We start from the raw sequence: 24,006 nt of genomic DNA on the forward strand, positions 1-24,006 counted from the left end.
AGGAAAATTTCCTTTCGCGCGCGATCGAGGAATCACGCAATGTAAGCAAGCGTCACGCATAGAAATATTTATACTATTAATAATGGTAATAGGACTGAGTGGAGTCCAATTCGGTCTGTAATCATGAGCGCCGAACGATTAAACGTCATTATGAATGCTGTAAGACACAGCAGTTTACTCAACAAAGTGCACCGCAACAGCGCGCCCAAAATGACGCGTACTGTCCAATTACAAGCATGGCGCGTATATACTGTCCAATTAATGCTCAAATCGGGCTGCTGATAGCCAATCACGTTCGAGAATTTTGTTATAGTTTTGATTAATGACCTGGTATTAACAGGAGCCATAATCAATTATGGCTCCTGCTAATAACTCGGTGTTCCAGGGAAATCATCAAAATTTTATTGTAGATTTTTAATACTTGTATAGTTTTAGGTTATTTATTGTTGTAATGCGCTTTTGATCACCTGGTATGTTAAAAAGCGCACTATAAATCAATAAATTATTATTATCATTATTATTATTATTATTATTATTATTATTGTAAATCAAGAAAGGTTCGAGTTACCGTCTGTTCAAGTTCGAGTTTAAGTCAAGTTCTGCACACGAGCCGAGAGACCCATCCGGCCTGAGCTTATCCCGGTTTCTGTAGCATGAAGCGACTATTAGTATTTCTACTACCCCCTGGATCATGAATGGGATTCTAGTCCAATAATAAGGGACGGACCATAATCATTTTGAGGCGAAAGGGGTGGGCGGTGGGCGGGGGGAGGCATGCAAAGCAAAAACGGCTGAAAAAAAATCGTGCTTTCTCATCCAGGCCCTATTTTTGCTGTTAAAAAAATTATTGCACAAGTTATTGCCTACCCAAAAAATCATGCACAACCTAGCGGTGGGAAAACATTTTCGTGCCCCAGAACATTGCCCAAGCCTCCCTCCCCACTAAGTCTCAAAAAACTCGATACAAATTGGCTGAGATATATATACTTTTTTCATATTCGGTTGAGTATACGACATCACCATTTGGCTAAATTCTCAAATTTTTTACTTTGATAAATCTTTACATCATACTAAGGATATCTACAATGTTCTTATAAACGAACGTTTAGACATTACTCGTCTCTACATCCTAGATATAGCTATGATTAGAATGAACAACGAGTAACAATTGAGTAACAGAGAAATACAATCAGTATTACACTCTTTTTTATAAGAGTAATGACGGAATATCTTATTTTTTTACCGATTTTAGGCTGAAAATATTCTTGTGAATATTCTTAGATTATAGCGTGTGACATTTCTGTTTTCGAATGTATCTGGTGTCTGTTAGGAGCTAGTCTGCAGGCATTTAAGCCTGATATCACGCACATAATTTCTTGCAGAAATGTATTACCATCGAACATACAGCTAGTCCTGTTTTTGTTGGTTTTTTTTTTTTGGCTAGTTTTGCCGTTTTGAGAAAGGAAGAATTTTATATGGTTTAGTTAAAAACATATAATTGTATTGTATTTATAAATGTTGAACCGATACAAAATTATATTCTTTTCAAAATCCCAGCCTCGGGTTTATTCTTATAATATTCTTAAAATTGCTCAAATTTCAGTTTCGATATTCTTATAAAATACATCCTTATAGAAAAAAAAAAGAGTGTATTTAGTTTTTTTCGTCTCCTATAGATCTCCAACTCAATGAGATATCTGCACTTAAGCCGACGTTGACCGATTCTGCAAAATATCGCATTCCAAATGAATGTTCTAATATCGTACCTGACATTCAGGTTAATTTTACTGATTGAGAAAGAAACTCTCTAGTGAAAGAAGTACCTGATTGATCTCAGAATTGTTGTAAATTTTTCTGTTCTGATTTAAGCAATAAAACTGTAATAAAGCAGTATCGCAAGAATCGTTTTCTGCACAACAAGACTACAACTTACTTGGGAACATGTTTTGAAACCCTGCCACAATAACCTGAGACAACGTTCATAGGTAAAAGTAGTGTCCCATTTCACCTGACTCGAGCAGCGCGCTCTAAAAATGTGGTATGCGACAAAGTTGTTCTGTCTAAACCAAGAGAAGACCAGGGTACTTACCTTGATCTTTTCTTGGTCACCGGCCTACTGACACAACGTACAAATAAAGTAAACTGCCGCTTATAAGCCCTGGGCTTATACAACTTCGTAAGGGGTGTTAGATGGGCATATAAACGGAGGGGTTTATATCCGAGGGGTATTGAAACCGGCATAAAAAACCGTTTCGAAACGAGCTAAAGCTGTGTGGTCCTCTGTTGATCGAAATACGTTTTTCCGATTTACTGGCTTTTAATTAAGCTTTAAAACCTCCTAATAAAACGAATTCAAAACAAGGAAAGCTAGAGCGGGGCTCATATCCAGGGGGAGGGGGACTTTTAACCGGATGTAGTTTTTGGTCTACAGGTAGATGGGCCTACAACCGGGGGAGGGGCTTAAATAAAAGGCAGTTTACGGTATTATCTATGATTGTCTATAGCATGCACCACTTTTTTATCAAAGATCTTGAGAAGCGGATTGTATTACACGATATTTCCGAGGTCAATGGTCGCTCCATTGGTCAGGAATTCTTCAGCACCGGATTGCACGCATGCGCGATATCCCTCTCGGTGATAGGCTGTAAAGAGGGAAGGCGTGAAGAATTGATTGGCGGTAGAGGTACTCGGGAATCCCAAGCAGAGCTTATTCGAAATCCAGCGAAGAACTTTCGAGTTTGAATGACAACATTCACAGCAACAAAATGTAAGCCGATCAACATCCTCGGCCCGCAGAACGGGGCCTGGACCCCATTCTTTCGGGTCCAGTTCATTTCCGGTGTCGCGGGTGTACTGGCCCCAAGTTGTCTCCATGTCTGGCGGAGGCTTTTCTCCGTTGTCAGGGTGACGCGGAGCAATGATCATTATCTCGCCTTCGCCGACTTCCAAGTAGCCTCCTCGCGGATTCTTGTTGTAATACCGAACCTTAAATCGATAATGTCTCGGCTGATGACCCCGAGGGACATCCACGTACTTCTTTCTCATCTCTTCTATGACATCGCGCTCCTCCGATCCCACGAACTCGCAGTGCAATTCTCGTCTTGCTTGGTCCAGTGATCTCAGAATGTGCTTGGAGTAATCTTCATCGTTCTTGATGAAGCTTCCATCAAGGATGAGGATTCTTTTGAGCCTCTTTTTCAGCAGAGGCAGCAAACCGAATTTCTCCAGGCGCCCAGCGTCGCTGAGAGACAAGAGCGCTGGTGGAATGGGACCAACGTTATCGACTTGAAAGACTTCGCGCAGCAATCGAACGTGATACAGATGCACATGACACCACCTTAATAGAATAAAAAGAAGAGATTGGTGTTAGCACCAGGAAGAGAAAACCACTAGACAACTGATTAGAAGGACAATAAGAGTCTGAAAGCGCAAAAACGACCAGCAAGGATCAGACTAATAAATCCAGGCTCATCTGCTTGCTTTCAGAGGTTTAGGGTGATAGCTCAGACTACAGCGACGTCGCTGAAGCAGCTAACTTCTACGCCGGAGAGCAACATGTTTCGCCCAATGTTATTTGATGTAGAGTTTGGGCGGTGCGCAATAAGTGAGAGAAAATTGAACAACCCCCCGCTCCCCAGTAGCGGACTGGAAGCTTTTCCAAGCTGCAATGCCAGATATGTTCATTACCCAACATACACTTGCTGTCACGAATCTTGTGCACATTAATGTAACGGCAACTTTAGCTGAGAGCGAGTGGTCCCTCAGCTTTCCCAAGCGGCTGAAAACATACTTGCACAATACAGTGAGCACCGAAAGAGAATCCACTGGTTCTTATGAATGAGCACTACAACAGATCATCAACTATCGCCATAGATGCTGTTATTGATATCTTTGTCAGTGGCGGATCCAGACCTTGAGCTAAGGGGGGAGCCCGGTTTTGCTTTGCTTGCCCTGTCGGCTATTCTTCCTTCTGTTATTTCTTCTTTTTTTACCCAAAATAAGGGGGGGGGGGGGGGGGCTCCCATAGATCCGCCACTGTTTGCTACACAACATCCTCGCTGTCTGTTATTTGCAGACATTTTGAACGGTAAGGGAAACTATTGTGGTTTCAACAGCAAATTCCATCATCCATTTTCATCTTAGTTCATCTTCGAAAATAATAACAGCAAAGTGAGAAACAAAGACGACTTCATTCACCGAAATTTACAATGGAATTTTATCACTTTCTAACTAAAGTTATAAATTTGTGAATGTTCTAAAAAAAAAATTCGGAATTGTAAATTTTGAACGATTTTAAAACTGACGATTGTAAATTTTAAAACAGACTATTAGCATTCGTAGCATCCCTACTTTAACTTTTTTTCATTTTGTATTTGGAACGTTCTTTTAGCGTCCACAATTAGCTAATATCTAGCTTAACACTCTGACCCTTAAATAAAGTTCGTTCATTCATTCATTCTGAAAACGGCATTTAGCCCCACCTAAGAAAAATCCTGGCTAATTGGTCGCAGCCATCAAATTTACGTTTTCTTTACCGTATAAAGAGACAAGATACGAAAATAATCCAATTTCTCACCTTGCAAATCTGTCAAAAAACCATGGCGGATCACCGCCCGTTGGCATGATAGCAATGGCAAAAAATATTACCACATATGCCACAAACACAGCGACTGCGTAACCCTCAGTATGCTTCATGTTCCAGTGTGACAAGGAAATAACAGCGAGAAATATTACAGGAAATGCGGCGATGCTCTGGATTAAAACTGGTAAAATCTGAAACAAAACGAAACAAAAATTGGCAGCCTGCACTGAAGGTGCTCGAATGATACAGTGTGCAAGTTGGAGTGGTGCACGAGAGCGAGGACACATGCGCGGCGCATACACGCGAGGAAAAGGAAAAAGCTCCTCTCCACACGCGCGTGTCCTACGTTCCAACTCGCGGGTTATGATTACTCGAAGCGCTGCAAACGCAAGCTAAAACCTTACAGGTATGTACTATCGACCCAAAGAAGGCCTCAGCGCTGATATGTATTTACTTGCATTGACCAAAACCTTTAGTAACTCAGTCTGTTGGTTTATCGTGAGTTTAATCCTATTCAGACGACGGGGAGGTGCTTTTGAGGCTCACCAACTTTGAACGTTTGTAACTTTAAAAACATTGAATCAACTGGACTCGAAATATATTGACGTTTACTGAAATTTTTCTGGCAGCAACTTGGTATGGCGTGTGATTGGTTAATGAACTTAATGTTCGTATGGCGAACGTATTCTTCTTTTAAAATTTTGAATTTTCCGGGTTTTTGTTGTAGTTTGTTTTTGGGCTCAAAAGTCGCCCAAAACCGACTAGACCTAAAACAATTAATTATTGGACTGTTTGCCTCAGTTTTCTATCAACTTCGGTGGCAAGCTGTTAAAGAATGTGAACAGCTCTTCAGCAATGTTTTACTGTTTGATCGTCGTGCAATCATCTTGAGAAGTCCAGGTAAACGATAAAAAACTCAGGATACATTGGGAAACGGGTGGGGAGGGGGGGTGGGGGACTGTCAATTATTCGAGATGGCCGCTAAACGAACAAACAGTGAAAATAGAGGAAACATTATCGCGGACGCCGCCGTCGGCTCTGCTGCCGTCGCCATGCCCGTCCCCATCATTATCATTCTTACAACCGTCCAAGGATTGTCGCGTCATGGGCTCCCAAACCATCCTCATTTCGATTTATAACCTAAACTGCAGACGCATAAATGTTGGAATGCAAACGAGTCAGTTTATTTTTCTACACTTTTCCCTCGTGTCTTACCTTGTTAAGTATTCCTTTCCCTACGCACCTAACTGAATCATGGGGATTACTTCTTATACCTTTTCTGAGTGTGAGACCTAAGAGGATCTGCAGATCCCTGAACGGCTCGTCCTGCTCGGGACTTATCGCCATCACGGCAGCAGAAGTTACCATGGCATCAGCCTGGTTCACGTTTCTTGGCAACAATGTATCTTCCACTCCAGGCTCCCCCGGTTGGTGGTCGACTCTCTCATTTTCGGTCGGTGACAGAGCCATCACACTGTAGGATGGCTCTTTCAAGGACGGTTTCTTGCGCCAATAGTCAACTGCCACGTTGCTGATATATTGGGGTGTGACCTCTTCAAGGTCCGACATGACGAGAGGGTCCTCGGCGGGATCGTGCTTATGATGGCAACAAGAGAGGATTGGAAAGAAGTCTCGGCAGCCGATTCCTTTGCAACCAAGTGACCCAACACTCTTCTTTGTAAAGAACGCTCTCTGAAGCCTCCACCTGAAAGTCCACAAGTTACCATCAAAATTAAGATAATTCGTAACTGCAAAACAGTCCATTCATTAGGGAGGACGCGACGTCCTAGAGTTGATATGTTCGGACCTTGAACGAACGTGAACATTTCTAGTGAAACCGGGAGGAGAAGTCTCTTGGACACAGGTGAGCCTCGCAATTCATCAGGACGATTCCCTCAGAAACTTCAATTCGTCATAGTAATACCCGCAACATCTCCGCATCTTGGGATGGTAATAATAATAATAATGATGATGATAATGATGATGATGATTATAATTATAATAATTATAACGATATAGATATTTATATAGAGCCTACCCAAGAGGATAACTTAGCACTGTTCCCTAGTTCTTAGATTTTGTTTGGTCCACCAGAACGTTGTCAAAAAAGAAATTAATTTTTGGACTTATTGCACCAAGGGCGTTCGGGTTGGCTCGCGGAATCCATTTTTTCATATTATGTAAAAGAAAAACGCGTACTGTTTAGATAGGCAAGTTAGTAACTTAACACCACTACTTACTTGTAATAAGTAAAAATTGCCGTCATGCTGAACATGCCAAAATAAGGACTCAGCCAGATGAAGCCTCCAGAAATTAACAGGAGTTTGTAGAAAAGGTGTTCATCGTAAGCAATGCCAATCACCTTAGTCTGGTACACTCGCCACTTCACCACGAAGGCGTAGAAGTATAACACGAGAGCTAGCGAGGCTTTCTTTCTCAAAGGCGGAAATCCGAGCCAGAAGAACAGACTTAGCACGATCACCATGGTGTTGAGCCAGGAAGGTAAAACCTCAAAGAACTGCTGTATCAACCAAGGCATAAAGGTGAACATAAACACCACTCCACTTAAAACCTGGAAGAATCGAGCAATCGAGCGGAATCTTATCGGAGCGACAACCTTGATGGAGTAGAAGACGATGAATGTTATGGACAGCAGAAAGAACAAGATAAATTGTTCTCGTACCTCCGGGTCACTGATGGCAAATTCTGCTGTGCAGTGCCTTTCTGTGGCAGAACTGTTGGTAGCACTTCCGGTTGAATTCATGGGCACGTCGATGCACTTGAAGCCTTTAAGCATGACCCTGCCGAGCACGTAGTCGATGACGTAAGCAGCGGTAAAAGCTCCAACGCTGTACATGACACAAGGGATGACAAGGTTGACCGTGATTAGAAGTAGAGCGAGTATGATGGTCTCCACAATGCCTTGAAGGGGTCTTTCCCAGTTACAAACGTAGCCAACCCTACTACGCATGTCCTCGAAGAATTTTTTATGCCATTCGTGGCCATCTTGTTGTTTGTGTCTGTATTTCCAGTCCAGGTAAGATGCAGCGACATAATTCCCGCCAGACACACAGCTAACGTAGTCGATTTTGACTCCGCGGTGAAGAAGCCTTCTTAACACGCCGGAACTGAATGCGGCCGAACGAATCCCACCACCGGAGCAGGCCAGACCAATCCTCTCCTCTGACATGATGTAATAATCTTATTAACCCTTGAAAAGAAGTTGAAAAAAATCGATTACTTTTGATAAACTGAATATAAATCGAGTATTTAAATTAATTTAAATGACTTATTTCATTTCATTCCATATAAATCTCCCACAGAGCCGAGTGCTCATTTCTGTCCACGAGAGACTGTGAAAATTACTAGTATCTGTTAGCTAATTTCTTGTACTGACTCCAGGCTAAACCATCAAAGGAACTGCAATCAGGGAGACGGGGGGTAAATAGGTTTGCGGATTACGGAATTTTGCGATATGCGGATTCGTGGATTTTGAAAATACAGCTGAACTTGGATCAGCTGTGCTTTTGGCGCGGATTCCTGACTCTGCCTGTCTAGAAGTTCAGATTCCGGATCCTAAACGAGGCTCGAATATCTTTCGTCAGCCTTGGTCGCGCGGCCGTTTTTTCCTCGCAGTTTTCTTTCGCGAAACGCATGACGGACTAAGAGAAAGAGGGACTACTTGTAGACTATGGTTGCTATGTAAGTTTTTCATCCAATTTACTTCTAGTTCACTTAGGTTTGACATTGTCAGTGGAATTGTACGTATTTCTACACCCCCTCGGGATCCGATGCTAGTTCCTCTCTTATTGTCACGTTCTAGTTAGTTGACTTTTTCTGTCGGCCCAACTAGAATAGGAGGAATCTAGGGAAGGAATCTAAGTTTACCTTTGCCAGTTTTTGAGCATTCGTACTTAGTTTCGTTTTTATGAAATGTTTCATTCAGTAGCTCGATTCGACATAGCGCGCGAGTGAAGAGTTTCCGCATTGTCCCATGGGAACATTTGCTAAACAGGCTAGACTCCACGCATTTTTTTGTAAATGCCCAATATCTCTCTTAATCTTCGGTCATGAACGGTTTCAACGCCTTTCATTATCATGTCACAGGTCACAGATGTAACTTTAGACTGCAAATTCAGAAGGAGTATTCCCCTTTTGTGTTACTCTTCCCTAATTCAGTCGAAAACTAGACTCATACACTCTCTACAAATTGTTTTTGCATTGACAAATTAAAAATGCCTTTAAACCTCTCTCCAATCATTTTAATCTCCCTGGCCATTTTTGATTTTCATATTTCAGTAATTTTTCACCCGCGCGAGTTGCGAAGCCGTAACGGATGATGGTAAATTATACAGGAGCGATTATCAGATATTCATTACACATAGAACCTGTTCAAAAGGGTCTACTATTAAAGAATAAATATCTTGCGATATTCGTACTCAAGCATTTATTAACATGGGAACGCCACTTAGTGATGATCAATCAACTTACCGTAATTATTCTCTCCTGTTTCAGTTGTTTAGCTTGTCAAGGACCTAAAATTTGAATACGCTACAATGCAGGTCTTTATATCTTACTCCCCTGACTTCGCTCTCATGGAACATCGCCGCGAGGCTACTACTTCCCGTTATTTTCTAATCGATGACGTCATTTTAAAAATGAAGAACACTACAGGCCATTTTAACCTTCTTTGTTTAATGTTTGCTTTTTACCAGTAAAACCGTAGTATCCTTGTCCGTGCACGTTTGTTGTATTTTTGTGTCTACTTCCCTTCACGGAAACTCCGGAAAAGGTGTTTCAGTGACGTGCTTCTTACCGGAAGTTGTTCCAAGCGTGATGGATGGTCAAGCAAAGGTTACTTAGACCCAAGGGAGTAGCCACTTTTTTCGAATCTTTAATGTAACTTGCTTATCTCTTAAACTCGATCTATTGGGTATCTTGTATACATGTCGAGCTGGCAAAAAAGGAAACAAACTACTTCACTTTCACTTTCAAGCTTGTCACGCACTGTGATTTTTAAAGTAGTGCGTGACAGGTTCTTTCAACATACAATTTTATTAAATTATTAAATAGGTTAAAAGCAATTCACTTAATTGCAAGACCTTTTATAATTTTAGAATCGCTCTTGCATGCTGGTTTGGTGGTCTCTCGACTCAAAATGCAACAAAATGAACAGTCTTTTGTATACAGTGAAACTCGTTGAATGAGTGCAACACAAACACGCCCAGAGCGTTTTAGCCATTTAGAAAAACAATGCTGACGGCGACAAAATGGATCCGGAATTTGAGGAAAGATGATATGATGCGGCAAAGAAAAATCGGAGAAACGTCTCGCAGGTCTGATCGCAAACTAGACAGTGATGCGAATGAGCGATTATCCAACGTTTGACCAGATACGAGGCCGAGACAATTATATCATTGTTTTCACAAGTACAATTTCACTAACTAAGCGTAACTGTTGGACGTAGATTTAGCTACAAGAGAAAGAGGATTACTCGTAGGCCCAACAATAGCAATAATTCGCAATATCTCCATTTGAAACAACAACAAGTCAAAAGAGACCTGAAAGAACAAAGCTACAAAGAAGAACTAAAAAGTGTTACCTGCCGTCAGTATGTGTGACTTCCTTTGGAAGATCGTCTCTATATAAAGATAATAACTGGAGTTGATCTTAAGTAATGTGATCCAGCTGTAATTGACTTAAAACAATCCCTCGATCGCTTTCTCGAATTACCGATCGTGTTGATTATCTACGCGTTTGCCATACTCGACATACTTGACTGCATGCATGTCGGCAATCCAACTATAAAATGCTAATTCGGTTGGTCAGTTTCCAGAGGCTGATTCAATTCATTTTCTCTTGCAATTGGTCTTGGTCATGTCTATTTTGACTGCAAGTGCGATTTTAAATAACGCAATCTCACCGAAGGTGATAGGGTATGTTTCGTGACGTCTGTCACACAGTCGGCAGCAAGAGAAAATGAGGGGACAGAGACTGGGAGAGGAGGTATTGGGAGGTGTGTGTGTGTGGGGGGGGGGGGGGGGCGCGGGGGGGGGAGGCGCTAACGGGACGCGGGCTCTGGAAACGAGATTGGCTGGGCGTCGGCCGGGATATATCATTCTTTAATAAAATTTGAGAATGCTGGGGACAGTCACCTCACTCAGGGGATTCTCCACACCCGAAAACCCTTGGCCAAGGAGAGTCTGCTGAATTCGCTCTTAGTCATGACCTTGACCTTCACAGGGCTTGACGGTACTTTTTTCTGCTTGTGCAAGCCTTTAAAGATACCTTGATGAGTAAAGGGTCACTAAAATGCTAAAACATTCACAGTTTTGTCCTGAACAAAATCCACAATTTGCATACCAAGACGAGGATCCCCGCTCCTTTTGGCGTTGTATCGGAGTTCCATCAAGTCTCCTCTCTTTGTGAAATATTTATAGTTCTTTCCCCGTTGAATATCTGGATAAGAGGAGCCTAATCACAGGAAATACTGCCCAGAGAAAAGTCATGTAGTCTTACATAGAGTACATAACGACCCGCTCACAAAGAGGCTCGGTTACTAAGCAGTCAAAGATGGCGACGAACCGATTTCATGCATGTAATGCACTTTCCATTTCCGCTTCAGAATTTATTCAGTGAAAAGTTTTACATCGGTATAAAGTAGTCTCGACGTTCGTTATTGGAGGCTGGAAGCACTTATCTACAGACGATGTAGTTCAATTAGTTTAATGTCGAGTATGAGCGAAAAAAGTCAGCTCCTGTTTGTTCTGGTGTTGTTGACGTTCTTTTCGTTGTTACAAAGGAGCACTTACGGTAAGAAAAAAAAAGTATATGCTTGTTAAACACTCCAGAATTATGTGAAAGTAACTCAATTTTAAGACCAGGAAATCATTCGACAAATGTAAGGGCCTGCATTGATTTCTAAAATGGCACAACCTTTATTGGAAAATAAGCTTAATATAAGCTTAGGGAGCAACTTCAGAATACCTCGCCACACACGCCCTCCCTAAATCTACTGCTCCCGTGGTCCTTGGTCCGTACTTGGCTAGTGAGTCAATATGTATTGGCTTGGTGTTAAACTGAAGTGCTACCAAGCTCCGCAGTCCCGTAGTGGTTGACCTTAAAATTAGGTTAGTATTGTAAACTACTGCTACCGCGGTCCGCAGTGCCGTAATGTTTGCATGGCTTTCTGCAGAGGCGTTTCAGGAAATCGTATCACTTGTCTGCAGAAGTTTAGAGAACAAAGTATACATTGAGTGTATTCTTCTTGTTTTGTTTGCATGCATGCTTAGGTTACATTTCAGGAGAATGGAGGAGTTTGTGACTGCAGACTGCCGTAGCAAGATTTGATGAGTATTTCAGTGGCAGGGTATTCTGAAGTTTAGCCAAGCTTAGTTTTTGTTAATAAAGCATTTAATTTGGGTCACGTTGCAGCTCTCATAAGGTCTCACATGAATGGATTGAAACCCTTTGAAAGGACAATAGAACAAACAACAGAAACGATGCCCCCTAGCCCCAAAACAATAACAGCTGCTGCAATGACAACAAATAGAATTACAAGCTTACAAGAGCTGCTACACTACCGTTTAATTTACCATGCATTTATTGATGGCGCCATTTTCAGGTGCATCAGAATCCTGTCCAGGTCAATATTGTGGAAGAATTGTTGAAGACAATGGGAAACTTGGTGATTGTGGGGTAAGTTTCAACTATTTGTAATAAGCAACAATTTGACAGAGCTGTTTCACTTGAACTTTAACATGAACTTTATTACTTCCATCACTTTTAATACAGTATAAACTTTTTATAAAATGTTAAGTAACAAGGTTTAAAATCAAACATAATAAGGAGTCAATAGAAAAGCAGAAATGCGTGTACAGTGGAACCCCACCTTAATGGCCACCCTGTAATTACTATTAATACAGAGGAGATGTACCAGGGGTCTTGGGATCTGGCAAGGACAGACCAATAGTATTTCTCCATTAGCATGATTACACAACTTATTAGATGTAAAATTTTGTAGAAAGCCGTATAGATTTTACGGCACTTATGAATATCTGTTGATCTTAGTAGTTAGCTACTGTACAGGAATTGACTAGCAGTTTTTATATAATTTTGCAGCTTCCATTTACACGAAAATGAACCAGTTTAGGTGGAACACATTTTCATATAATTGGTTTAGCACAAAGACCCATTTTGACACACAGGCCAAAGGGAACTTGGAAATGGTCCATGGAAAACCACTCCAGTAGAGTACGCTACAGTGGAACTCCACCTTACAGTCACCTCAGTAATACAGTGTACAGTCATCTCATTATTACGGCCATTTTTTATGTCCCGGCAAAACATCCATACATTTTCTAAAAAGGAAACCCCACAATGCACCCACACCATTAATACAGCCAATGGCCACATTCTACAATCCAAATCAGTATGATCCTTTACAATTTTACCCCGTTTATACAGCTACTCAAAACAGTTATGTTCATCTTTCTGTTGTTAATAGTGTATAAAATGATTGAAGTTTGATTTTTTTAAAAATTATACTTGTATCTTTATGCAGTTGTTAAGAAGTGCAATTGTAATATATTTGTGAAGATGTCACTCAATTTAGACCAGTCATGAAATTTGATCCTACCCCATTACTACAGTCACCCCATTATTACCACCAAATTTTTATGGCCCATTCGTGACCATATAACCATGGTTCTACTGTACTGTTAATCATCCTAACACACATAGAGCAGCATTGTAACATGTAATAATACCTATTCCAGGCTTGTCCAAGAGGTTACGGCACCAATGGCACAGTTTGTTTGGAGTGTTCATCATCTCCCGATTTGTACGATTGGTTATATCTTGGGTTTATGGCATTTTTGTCCCTGATATTTCATTGGTTCTTTATTGACTTCTTTGCCAAGAGGGACAGAAAAAAGTATGTTTTAATCACTAACTATACCATTCATAGCAAGTAAAAACATGAAAATACATGTATATTCACTGCTGTGAGCTTAAGATCATAATTATATTGATATTGTTCAGTAGTTTATTGAATGAATGTACTTGTCCCGGTTGGCAAATGAAATTGCTTTGGTGAAAGGTAAAATACCCGAGCGATAGTGATTGTCACCACCAAGTACTTCTTAAAGGAGCTCAGTCACAGTTTGCACATTTTGAAAAGTTAAGCCTAAATTTTTCAAATTCGTCTTTTGTAATCCATGTCAATCTTTGCCATCCTTGATCATCCTTGTTCCTTTACAGTTTATTATTATCTCTTTGATGTTTTTCTATCTTAGTAAACTATTATTTTCAGATTTCCTTCCATTTAAAGGAGATTTTGTACGTGGCCAAAAAAAGGACAAAATACCGTGACTGAGCTCCTTTAAATATATCTTATTAGGCTTTTTAGTAATATTATTATTATACCACATTATTATATCACAATATATTTTTACAAATCACTCTAAAATATGAGATTTATTACCCTGCCAACATTGTTACACGTAACTTGTTAAACTGATCTTGAGTACAAATATTTTTGGATCAGGGTGTAATGTCAAATGGGGGACTGTCATCTTTGTTTGACAGTGTCATGGGGGATGTCTTGGGGCATGCTCCAGGAACAATACATCAGTAATGATGCAAACATTTTGCTTAAGATTGGAGGGGGGAGGGGCAACCTCCTCAGTCCCCCTAGCTCTGCATGCCTGTGGATACAGTCTTTGTACTCATTTTGTGGCCTTACTTGTACTCTACACAACAAAGTTGGATAAGTGGTTGAGTTACTGTTTAGGTTATATATTGAAAAGAGCAATTACTAAAAATGATTGTTATTGCCAGGTCATCTCATTAGAATTAATGTAGACAAACTAATTTAATTACCTACAACCTCTTACATGTATAAAACTAAAATGTTCCCACTTCTCTTCTTGTCAGTTCAATGAGAACAAAAATCAACACATTCTTGTTTATAATGAAAATTAAACTTCTCTCCACCAAGTACAAGTTTCAGGCAGACATTAAATTTTCATAGTTGTGCCTGTTCTGTGTAGAATCAAATTATTTTGTTGTAAATGATGTGAATTTCTTTTTGCAGTATCTTTGTTCATTGCCTGAGTGCTTTTGTTGAAAGTGCCTTAGCAGCCGTATTTTCTCTTCTTGCAAGCAAACCTCAAGGTTAGTTAACAGCCAAGCAATATAACACAGGAAGCATTTTGAGAGGCACAATGTAGAAAGGAGTTTAACTTCAGGGTCATAGAATCAAGGTCATAGATAACATAAAATCAACACATTCATGTAGTTGGCCCCTTTTGATACCAGCCTGTGGTTGATGGGGCTACCCTGCCTAAATAAAGATGACTTGACATGACTTGACAATTAACCAGACAGGAGTTTTTACTACTCAAGGTACATGTATTGTCAGAAAAAAATGACTCTTACAAAATCACGGTAATTCTCACCACAGATCTTTTAAACTTTCACTGCAACATTGTTGGGCATCAAGTTGCAAAGAAAATGTTGCCTATATTGCTGGGCCTCTTAATGGCTGTTAATTCACTAAGCAATAGAAATGATATACAATAATTATTATAAGCAGACAGTTATGGCAAGACCTGTAAAAATCCTTTTGCCATTGTTCATCCTCAGAGTGTACAATTTTTAGCAAACTTACTCTAGTCAATGTATCATCAAAAAGATGCATGATTTGGGCAGCAATGTCTAGACATGACTTGATTTCAACTTTCAGTGGTGACTGGCACTGCTATTCTCACGGCTACATCACATTTGAATTTTGGAAGTTTCAATGCATGACCAGAATGTGACAGCATTCTAGTTTGTGTCCTGTTTTATTATCAATAAGTGTATAAAAAACCTTAACCTGCCGTAAGTCATGCTAATGAAACAATGGCAGGGATCCACTCAATGGCTAGCCTGCAAATGTAGACATAATTCCGGCTGTCACCTGTCTTTCAGCAAAGACAAGGGACAGCTGGAAGTACATCTGCTTTCATAGGCTACCCAATGACAGATAACCTTCATTTATTATCTTTCCAAAGATCAACGAAATTGCATAAAAACTCTGGTTTTATCTTCTGATTGATATTTACCAGGTAGCTTAAGCTTGACATCCTGTGAGTCAAAGCACATTGCAGATTGGTACACCATATTCTTCAATCCAAAGCCTGATTACGTCAACACCCTTCACTGCACACAAGAGGCTGTTTATCCTCTGTAAGTATGTTATTTTTTCACATTAGTGTATGGTTAGGTGCCAATACTGTCACAAGTTAGTTTGAAGTCTGGATCTTTTTTATTACTTATGGGATCTTCAGTGTGCAATCAAAGTGCTGTCCAATAGCCTTGGGCTAGTAGATTTCCAGTCTGTCCAGGGAATTCTGCCCATCACTTGCCCCCGATGGGCAAGTAAATTTCTTGGGAAATATTTTGAGGACAATTAAATTTCAGAAGTATTGTACATAACAGGTGAACTTTCTGATGGGCTAGTAAGAAGTATTTTCGGGCTAGTACATCACAGTTAGAGCTTGTCTGAAGGGCAGCCACAAAAATTTGTTTTGTTTGTACCCTGCATTTTTTCTTTATCTACTGTAGACAGCCAATGACTTATTTCCATTGGTTTGTGAACTTCTGTTGTCGATGTTAATCACTTTCCACGTGGTTCCCTCACATCAGGTACACCATAGTGCTTATGTATTATGCACTCTCAGTTGGACTCTTGTTTTTGTTCCGGCCCATCATTTCACACCAGTTCTGTGATGGCCAGGGGCTTGCCTCCATCTATGCTGCACTGTATTTCCTGCCGTCACTTGCAGTGCTTCATGCCTTGTTTGGTGGACTCATTTGTAAGTAGTTAATCTTCATAACCTTATTTAAATGTGGGTGAGGTAAAATTGAGGCCCTATGTTCCACAGGGCATTCTGGGATTGAGTGAGTGAGTGTGTTAATATTGACTTCAGTGTGTTAGTAGTAATAATGATAATACGACTTATGAATGTAGCATAGAGTAGTCATGTACCATTGTTGACGAGAAAAACGGTAAAGGAAATGTCGACTTAGTAGTACCAAGTAGGACCCCTGGTAGTGTATTAAAATGTATTTATTTTAGGTGTTTAATAAGGTTGCTTTGTATTTGTAGACCTTTATGTACCACTTCTTGTGAATATCACACCACTTGACGACGACCAGTTTACATGTACTTGAGGCTTTTTTTCTCTTTTGTAAATATCGTTGTTTATAATAGGGTGTGACATAGCGTGTGACATAGTGTGAAATAGCGTGAATTATTATTATCATAATACAATATTGTCACATAATTCTACCTTATTTCATATCATTTTTAAAATTCCTTGATACGTTGATTTATTTCATTTTAATTTTAATGTAACTTATTTAGTAGTACTGTATTAGTACTGAGAAGCCCCCATGGGGAGTGCTTATAAAATTTGTATTATTGTATTGTACATTTTCTTATATTCTCTGGCTTGTCACCTGTATTCAGTGTGTCTAAGATTCTTGTAACTAAACTCATTATTGCTGGCGGCTCTCTCCACTTTTTGTTGTATTACTTGTCTCCTTTACTTATAATAGAAATGTTCTCTATTCGGCTGAGCGAAGCGAAATAGAATACATTACACTGTAAACCAAAACATACATGTACCTACAAACAACCAACTTGAAAAAAAAATCGTTTAAGTTTCCTAAGATTCTTTGATGTAGCTTTACACACAAGGTCTACGTGGCTAGGTAGAGTTGAAGTATCACACAATAGTTTCATTTATTTTGTCTCCAGATTATTCTTACCCCTATGCAACATTAGTTCTTTCCATTTTGAGTACTGCCGTGGTCCTGGCTAAGAACAAAGTTACGGTGAGTAGTTGTATAATATTATTTATACCACGCCATAGAAAATGCAGCCAATCAGAATACAGGAAAGCCGTTGTATTAAGACGGTATTACGTCCAACCTTCCCATCATACGCCGCGCGTATGTCGTATTGATTATGTTGGCCACTATACGTCATAGCATTTCTGTGACATGGTATAAAATAGTCATTTCGGGCATTCATCCACTCGTTTTTGTTTTAAAACGTATTTTTGTACACTTTAATTTTAAGCATGAGTACAAATAAAGTTGTTGTTGTTGTTTTAAGTTGTTTTCTGACACTGCATTATACATTTGTCTGACAACACGTCATTTGTCTTCTTTTCAGCATGTCCGCCAGTTGATCAGAAGCAAACGTCACGTGACCATCATCCTGGCTCACTGGCTGGCGCATGCGTATGGCATCTTGGCAGTCACGCAATTAAGCAAACCTTCAATTCATGGACCGATGTTCACGCTGGTGCTGGCTCCAGTTCTGTTCTTTTTGTTGACACACTCTTTTACTGAACCGAACAAATTTAAGACTTAGAAAATAATGTTTGAGACGCCAAGACGGTGACGGGACGCTCTTAGCAGCGTTGTCACTTGTGACTAATCCAAGTAACAGCTTCGCCGGAAGTGAGACCAAAGAAAGCTACGCTGAACAGCAGTCGTACTCAAAACTTCAACGCAACTTCCGGCGATTCGTTTCTTTGAATTCATTTGCAAATAGTTTGTAAAACGAAAAAGAACAAAAACGACGTAATCAAGCTGATGGATAATAGTCTGTTTAAAGCTGCCGGGCTAATAGAAAAACTATATTTACATATTCAGTAAAAATTATGATGAGAAGCTATTTCGAAATGTTTGGTACTTGAAGCTGGCAGCCAATGGGACCGTGTACACATGTATAAAACAAACATCAGACAAGCACATACATGTCAGTATTCACGGCGCGTGCGACATAATTTTGAGCCTTGTATAAAGTAGCCTAGCTCACCGTGAGGCCCCGTCCACACTAAACCGGAGAAATTTGAAAACGCCGGCGTTTTCACTCTGAAAATAATTACCGCTTCAAATGTTTTCCGTCCACACTACAAAATCACCAGTCACTCGGCCAAGCAAATCACATGATTATCGTGCCATGGTTTTCTCCGCGGCGTAGTGTGGACAAGGCCTTACGAGTCTCTCGGGAGCTCAGTGGTCTTTTGTTAAAGCTTTCACAACCTGGGCTCAGATACTGAAAGGCCTTTTAGGCTGATTTGTGGCGTAAGTATAGTTTGAAGATAGAAGTCTACTGTTAAGAAACAATGCTCAGGATGCATCTCAACTAAGGAGAGCTTCCTGAGTCCGGCTCCTGGTTTGAAGTAGAGAGATTCCACTTGCCGGATATGGATGTTTCTGTTGGCTTAGATCATGAATGTGAGCGTAATCAGCTGATTAAGGATTTACGCTACGAGTGTTATTTGAAAATTCTCTTAATATTGAACAAGCCTTTAGAGTACATTTTGAAAGAATTTTCAAATGTCACGAGTAGTGTAAATCCTTAATTGCTCGAGCTTTCATACGATTACTCATTTATCATGAGATTTATATGTGTCCGAGAAAATTGCGAACGCGCGCACATTTTAAAATTTGTGTAGCAGTGCAAATTAAGAATAACGATAAATTGGCCTGCTCTCAGCCAATCGCTATGAAGAAAATTTTGTCTGGAACATAAAATAATGCTAGTAATCCTACATGCACTTATTCAGTGATTAATGTGTGCTACTATAAGATACATATTTTGTGTTGTATGTAACGTGACGACGTTTATACATGTTTATGTATGAGTTCTAATGATGTGTCTGTGTAATGCTCGCGATAAGCCAAAAACAGTTTTCAAATAGGGCTTGTGGTTCTCGATAAATTTCAATCTTGTAACTGCATCAGATCTTACTCGAACATAACTTAGAAAAAGATCTAAATAATAGGCCATTTTCGATATATCAAAATGCTAACTTAGCTCCGAGGCTTGAGGGAAGATCGCATCAAGGTCGAGGGATGAATTTCTTTTGTTTTATTCCCCCAAGCCTCGGAACCAAGTGAGAATTATGTCTTATTATTTGGAGCACTGCGCAAGTTAGTGAATATATTAAAAAATGTCTTTATTATAAGTTGAATGTACAAATTTCCTTAGATTAAAAAAAAATAACCTTACAGTCCACCCGCAGACTCTGTTGATTTATTATTCATTATAATTCAATACAATGCAAATACCGGATGTGTTTATCTTAACTTGTCTTTGCTTGTATCGGCTTGCCTTCACTTGATTTGCCTTGCCTTGCCTTGCCTTGGCTTAACTTTTGTTTGTTTTGGCATGCCTTGCCCTGCCCTGTCACATCGCGGCTGTGCCATGTCTTGTATTGTGGTTTCGCTTTATCGCCAGGCTTTGGCATCGTCCACGCTACGTCGGAGAGATTTAAAAACGCAACAAGCACCAGTCATTTTGTATTTGTGTTTGAGTAAAACTCGGGTAAAGAAAACTCATGATTATCGTGACGCCATGGTTTTCGAAAAGTCCCGTTTTCAAAATGTTTTCCGTCCACACTCAAACGCATAGCCAGCGTTTTAAAATTCTTCTGGTTTGAAGACCTTTTTCGAAAAGCTCCGTTTTCAAGACGGATTAGGGCTGAAAGAAGATTTTTCAAATTTTATGACGATGCTGGGGGAAACGTGATAGATCGGATCCTCCGCGAGGCATGGCGGAACTCTGACACAGAAAGTGTTCTATTGCTTCCCACTTTTAACATATCTCGCTGCCCGTGGAAACTCAGTTTAACCTGCTTGTTACATAAGTAATCTTTCCGCCAAACTACTGTGAACAATATTTTGTACAGATGAAGAGCAAGCTATGTAATCTAGATTTAAAAGTGTTCCAGTGTAGTAATCGAGCAAAAACCGGTTTCGCGATGTGAAATCTAACGACGGTTAATTATTTTGAAAATAAAATAAAAGCTGATCAATCAGTTAAAAAATTTCACGGGAGGAATTTGAAAACGGAGGGTTTAAACTCTGAAAACGCTACGAATGTTTTCCGTCATCACTACGCCCGAGAAATATGAAAACAAAACTATTAGCGGTCATTTTGGATTTGTGTTTGAGTAGAGCTTAGGCAGGAAAATATCATGATTATTGTAACGTCATCTTTCAGGGAAAGCGTTCAAAATGTTTTCCGTCCTCACTGAAACGCAAAGCCGGCGTTTTCAAATTTCTCCGGTTTGAAGAGCGTTTTCGAAAAGCTTCGTCTTCGTGACGGATTAGTGTGGACGGGAGGCTTAACCGGAGAAATAAAGCTGCGTTTTTGTGACGGATTAGTGTGGACTGGGCCTTTTTATCCGTTTGCTACGATATGCTATTGGGGACCTTACACAAAACACGACATCAACGGCAACGACAACAAGCAAAAAAACAGTGGCTGTGCACGTGCGTTATGATTCTTGGTACATTTCTTTGCCGTTCTCTGCACAACAACAACGTGTGAAATGACCAAATTCTGCGTTGGCTGGAGAACGTGAACCACAACGGCTAACTTTTCGCATTTCTATTTAGAATTCAACGCATTCGTAGCATATTCAGCCGGGGCAAGTTTTAATACCGACAGACACACTGGATAGTTCCAAATAAATGCAAAATTCCAAAGTAAAATATAAACATATTTATTACCAGACGTCGTCCTCGCCGTCGTATATGCGTAAGGTATATGCGTAAGGTATATGCGTAAGTCGCCGTCGTATATGCGTAAGTTTTAATACCGACAGACACAATGGATAGTTCCAAATAAATGCGAAATTCCAAAGTAAAATATAAACATATTTATTACCAGGCGTCGTCCTCGCCGTCGCCGTCGTATATGCGTAAGGTATGAAACTGGTAAACGAGTAATATAAAATAGCTACTTTTCTTTTAGACCGCCAGTAAGCTTCACGACTCCAAGTCGTGAGCGTAAAAAAATACTCCCTTTTTAAAACAAAAGGCATTAGCCCAGTAAATAAATTAGATCGATTTTAACAGTACACCTACGCCTCTATGTTTATACAGCACGATTATTCTCTCCCTGTTTAACAAGAAAGCAAAGCAAGATTAGCGGTGCACTCGCAACCGGGTGGTCCACAAAGCTGGTTTTATAGCTGAAATAAATGAATTTAAGCTCCCGCTGGATTGTTTTATTTTTGGAATGTTACAAACGTTCCATTTTTGAAACGATACATTTCCTCTTTTGATTGCATCACTAATTCATGCAAGCGGCCTGACAAACTGCAGCTTGGACACGTGTTGATTGAAACGCTGCCCCTCGAACTATAAGAGTCACTCCTTCGTTTTAAGGTGAACGGCAATATAATATTCTGATATGTTATGTTAAGGGAAGCAAAATAAGCTATAAACGAATAAACACTCATTAGTTATTTCCGAACAGAATTGATATCAAAGTCACGAGCTGTGTTCACCATAAGTCTACCGGTCTATCGAATAAAGAAACAGGCCTGTCCGGAAAGGAGTGGTCTCGTGCGCGGATGAACGTTTCAGCTGAGTGAATTCTGTTTCGCAGTTTAGCTATCGTCGACCTGTTTTATCAGTCTCAAAATAAACTGTAATGTACTGAACATAGCCAGTAAAATACAAAAAAACTGTGTAATTTTTATCGATTTACATGTGGCTACGTGTAAATGTTTTGTTTTTTCAAGACGCTTCCTTTTACTTATTACAAACGCTGCCGCTGGTAGGAATACCAGAAGAAAGGCGGCATTTCTATGATATTATAAACTCAATTGCTCCTCAAACTGGTTGAACATTGAAAACGACGTCAACATCTTATTATCGAGCTTGTACACATCCAAAGCCTTGGCTGGGTCATTGTGCCTTGCGTCCTGGGGGAGACACTACATTTCCGCGGTACATCTTTCGGCTCAGAAGTAAAATAAGACAACCTCGGGGGCAAAATGCTAAGCTATATAGATTAGCCGCATTCTATCCAGCGAGTAATAATGTTTATTATTCTACTAGTATCAATGCTAAAGAAACCGGCGTTATTCGCCGCCTTATTCGGTGGACTCAACGAAAATGTTTCAGTTTGCTTCAGTCGGCAACTCCAAAATCCTCTTCATTTATTCAAGGGGATTCCTTTTTGCTTCCGTCCACGCGACATTGTTTTATTAAAAGCTATATTCCACGTGGAATGGTTCGTCAACCTTATATTAGTTTGTTGATCACTGCTCTCTTGTATACACAGTTATTATCTAACACGAAATATTAAAACCGCCAAAATCGACACGTACAGACATTCTAATTATTAGAACAAAAAAAAAAAAAACAAGAAATCTTTCACTAAAAGCTTATAGTTTAAGCAACAATTTTGAGGTTTTGAGTTCTATAGTAGACCTTGCTACGACAAAGAAACGCCACATATCACTCGACAATCGGCGTTAAACTATTTTATCAGGCTAAACCAGTTTGCAACGAATGGCCAAGTTAAACATGAAAAGCTCGTTGTAACGGGTAAGCTTTCTTTATATTGACTAACGGCATATGTACTTAAAACTGTGCGTCATACTTTGGGCAAAACAATTTTGCCAGAAACCCACCTATACATGCCAGCGAAACCGTAAATCAAACAGAACAATATTGAGCTACATGCGAAGAAAGAAAAGACATTTCACAGTACCCGCTGTAAATATAACTTCCACGGTACTGGGGACTTAGCATGCTCATATAGTTATCAAGCAATAAAACTATTTGTAGAGACAAAAATAATTATTTCCCTGTACCCGGCCTACTTCTTTTAATCACCTGACATCAGTTTGTTTCCAAATTCCACTGACTTTGAAACGATATTGCTTCAACTGAACTTAAAATTATCGAGTTCACGACTTCCTGTCGTGAGTTAAAGTAACAATCGTACAGCTCAAAAGTCATTTCAGCGGAAATCCTGCAAGGTTTTCACCGCAAAATTACTCAATAAATTGTTAATAATTTCAGCTACAACTTAAGAGACCGATAGCAGCCGATTTTCTCTTTGCTTGTACTGCTGATTTTTATCATTCCTAAATTTAGACGCTGTTGCAATTCAGTTAGGTGCGGCTACCTTGAGTGAATCAGTGATTTTACTAAAATTGTTAATGGTGAAAATTATTCTATGTATAAAGCTCAAAATCAGAGAGCGAAGAAAGGTCAAGATAATGTGAATCTTAGAGCTGTTTAACCGATCAATATATATTAACCTTATCACTGTTATTTCAGGGATGAATTTTAAACTGAGTTGTTTTAACATTGCGGCCATTCCTCTAGAAGCTATCGCTGATGAATAATTTCAAGGGGCGCTCTTTGTTTTAGATTATTTCGCAATTTAGTTGTGAGTTGAGTATTTTACAAACGGTCAACTGAGTCAACTCGTTCAGTGATATTTCGTGGGAGGACACGGCATGTCACCATCGTGATAAATACACCACTTTAATTTAGTCAATTGACTAATTCGAAAAACAATAAACGTCTTTATATGATCCTTGTTC

General features: G+C 39.8%; 2 protein-coding genes across 5 annotated transcripts; one reads left to right on the forward strand and one right to left on the reverse strand.

The window, feature by feature from the left end:
- Positions 1-1,028: 1,028 nt before the first annotated feature.
- Positions 1,029-10,536, reverse strand: LOC110056499 (uncharacterized). Of its 4 annotated transcripts, none has more exons than XM_020762990.2 (6): positions 10,185-10,536; positions 9,074-9,117; positions 6,823-7,793; positions 5,798-6,287; positions 4,577-4,773; positions 1,029-3,337 (listed from the first exon to the last, which is right to left on the reverse strand). In XM_020762990.2, exons 3-6 carry the CDS (start codon positions 7,770-7,772, stop codon positions 2,548-2,550), a joined length of 2,427 nt encoding a protein of 808 aa, XP_020618649.2. In that variant the 5' UTR covers positions 7,773-7,793; positions 9,074-9,117; positions 10,185-10,536; the 3' UTR covers positions 1,029-2,547. The 4 variants fall into 4 exon arrangements, with proteins under 4 accessions (XP_020618649.2, XP_020618651.2, XP_020618650.2 ...); XM_020762992.2 differs by lacking the exon at positions 9,074-9,117 and adding an exon at positions 9,399-9,536; XM_020762991.2 differs by lacking the exon at positions 9,074-9,117.
- A 582-nt stretch (positions 10,537-11,118) lies between these two features.
- Positions 11,119-19,667, forward strand: LOC110056489 (JNK1/MAPK8-associated membrane protein-like). The gene is made up of 8 exons (XM_020762970.2): positions 11,119-11,395; positions 12,207-12,280; positions 13,360-13,517; positions 14,679-14,758; positions 15,694-15,814; positions 16,274-16,443; positions 17,391-17,467; positions 17,811-19,667. Exons 1-8 carry the CDS (start codon positions 11,311-11,313, stop codon positions 18,009-18,011), a joined length of 966 nt encoding a protein of 321 aa, XP_020618629.2. The 5' UTR covers positions 11,119-11,310; the 3' UTR covers positions 18,012-19,667.
- The last annotated feature ends 4,339 nt before the right edge of the window (positions 19,668-24,006 follow it).

This window comes from Orbicella faveolata, unplaced genomic scaffold (assembly GCF_042242905.1).
Source record: "Orbicella faveolata isolate gen_17 unplaced genomic scaffold, um_ofav_v1 contig_35, whole genome shotgun sequence".
Taxonomy (NCBI): Eukaryota; Metazoa; Cnidaria; class Anthozoa; order Scleractinia; family Merulinidae; genus Orbicella; species Orbicella faveolata.

Coding starts and splice junctions, on each gene's coding strand:
- LOC110056489 (XM_020762970.2), top strand. CDS start 11,311: ATGTCGAGTATGAGCGAAAAAAGTCAGCTCCTGTTTGTTCTGGTGTTG. Junction 11,396..12,206: donor GTTACAAAGGAGCACTTACG/GTAAGAAAAAAA, acceptor CGCCATTTTCAG/GTGCATCAGAATCCTGTCCA. Junction 16,444..17,390: donor CTTGTTTGGTGGACTCATTT/GTAAGTAGTTAA, acceptor TTTTGTCTCCAG/ATTATTCTTACCCCTATGCA.
- LOC110056499 (XM_020762991.2), bottom strand. CDS start 7,772: ATGTCAGAGGAGAGGATTGGTCTGGCCTGCTCCGGTGGTGGGATTCGT. Junction 4,774..5,797: donor GGAAAGGAATACTTAACAAG/GTAAGACACGAG, acceptor GTTTTGTTTCAG/ATTTTACCAGTTTTAATCCA. Junction 3,338..4,576: donor TTTTTTGACAGATTTGCAAG/GTGAGAAATTGG, acceptor TATTCTATTAAG/GTGGTGTCATGTGCATCTGT.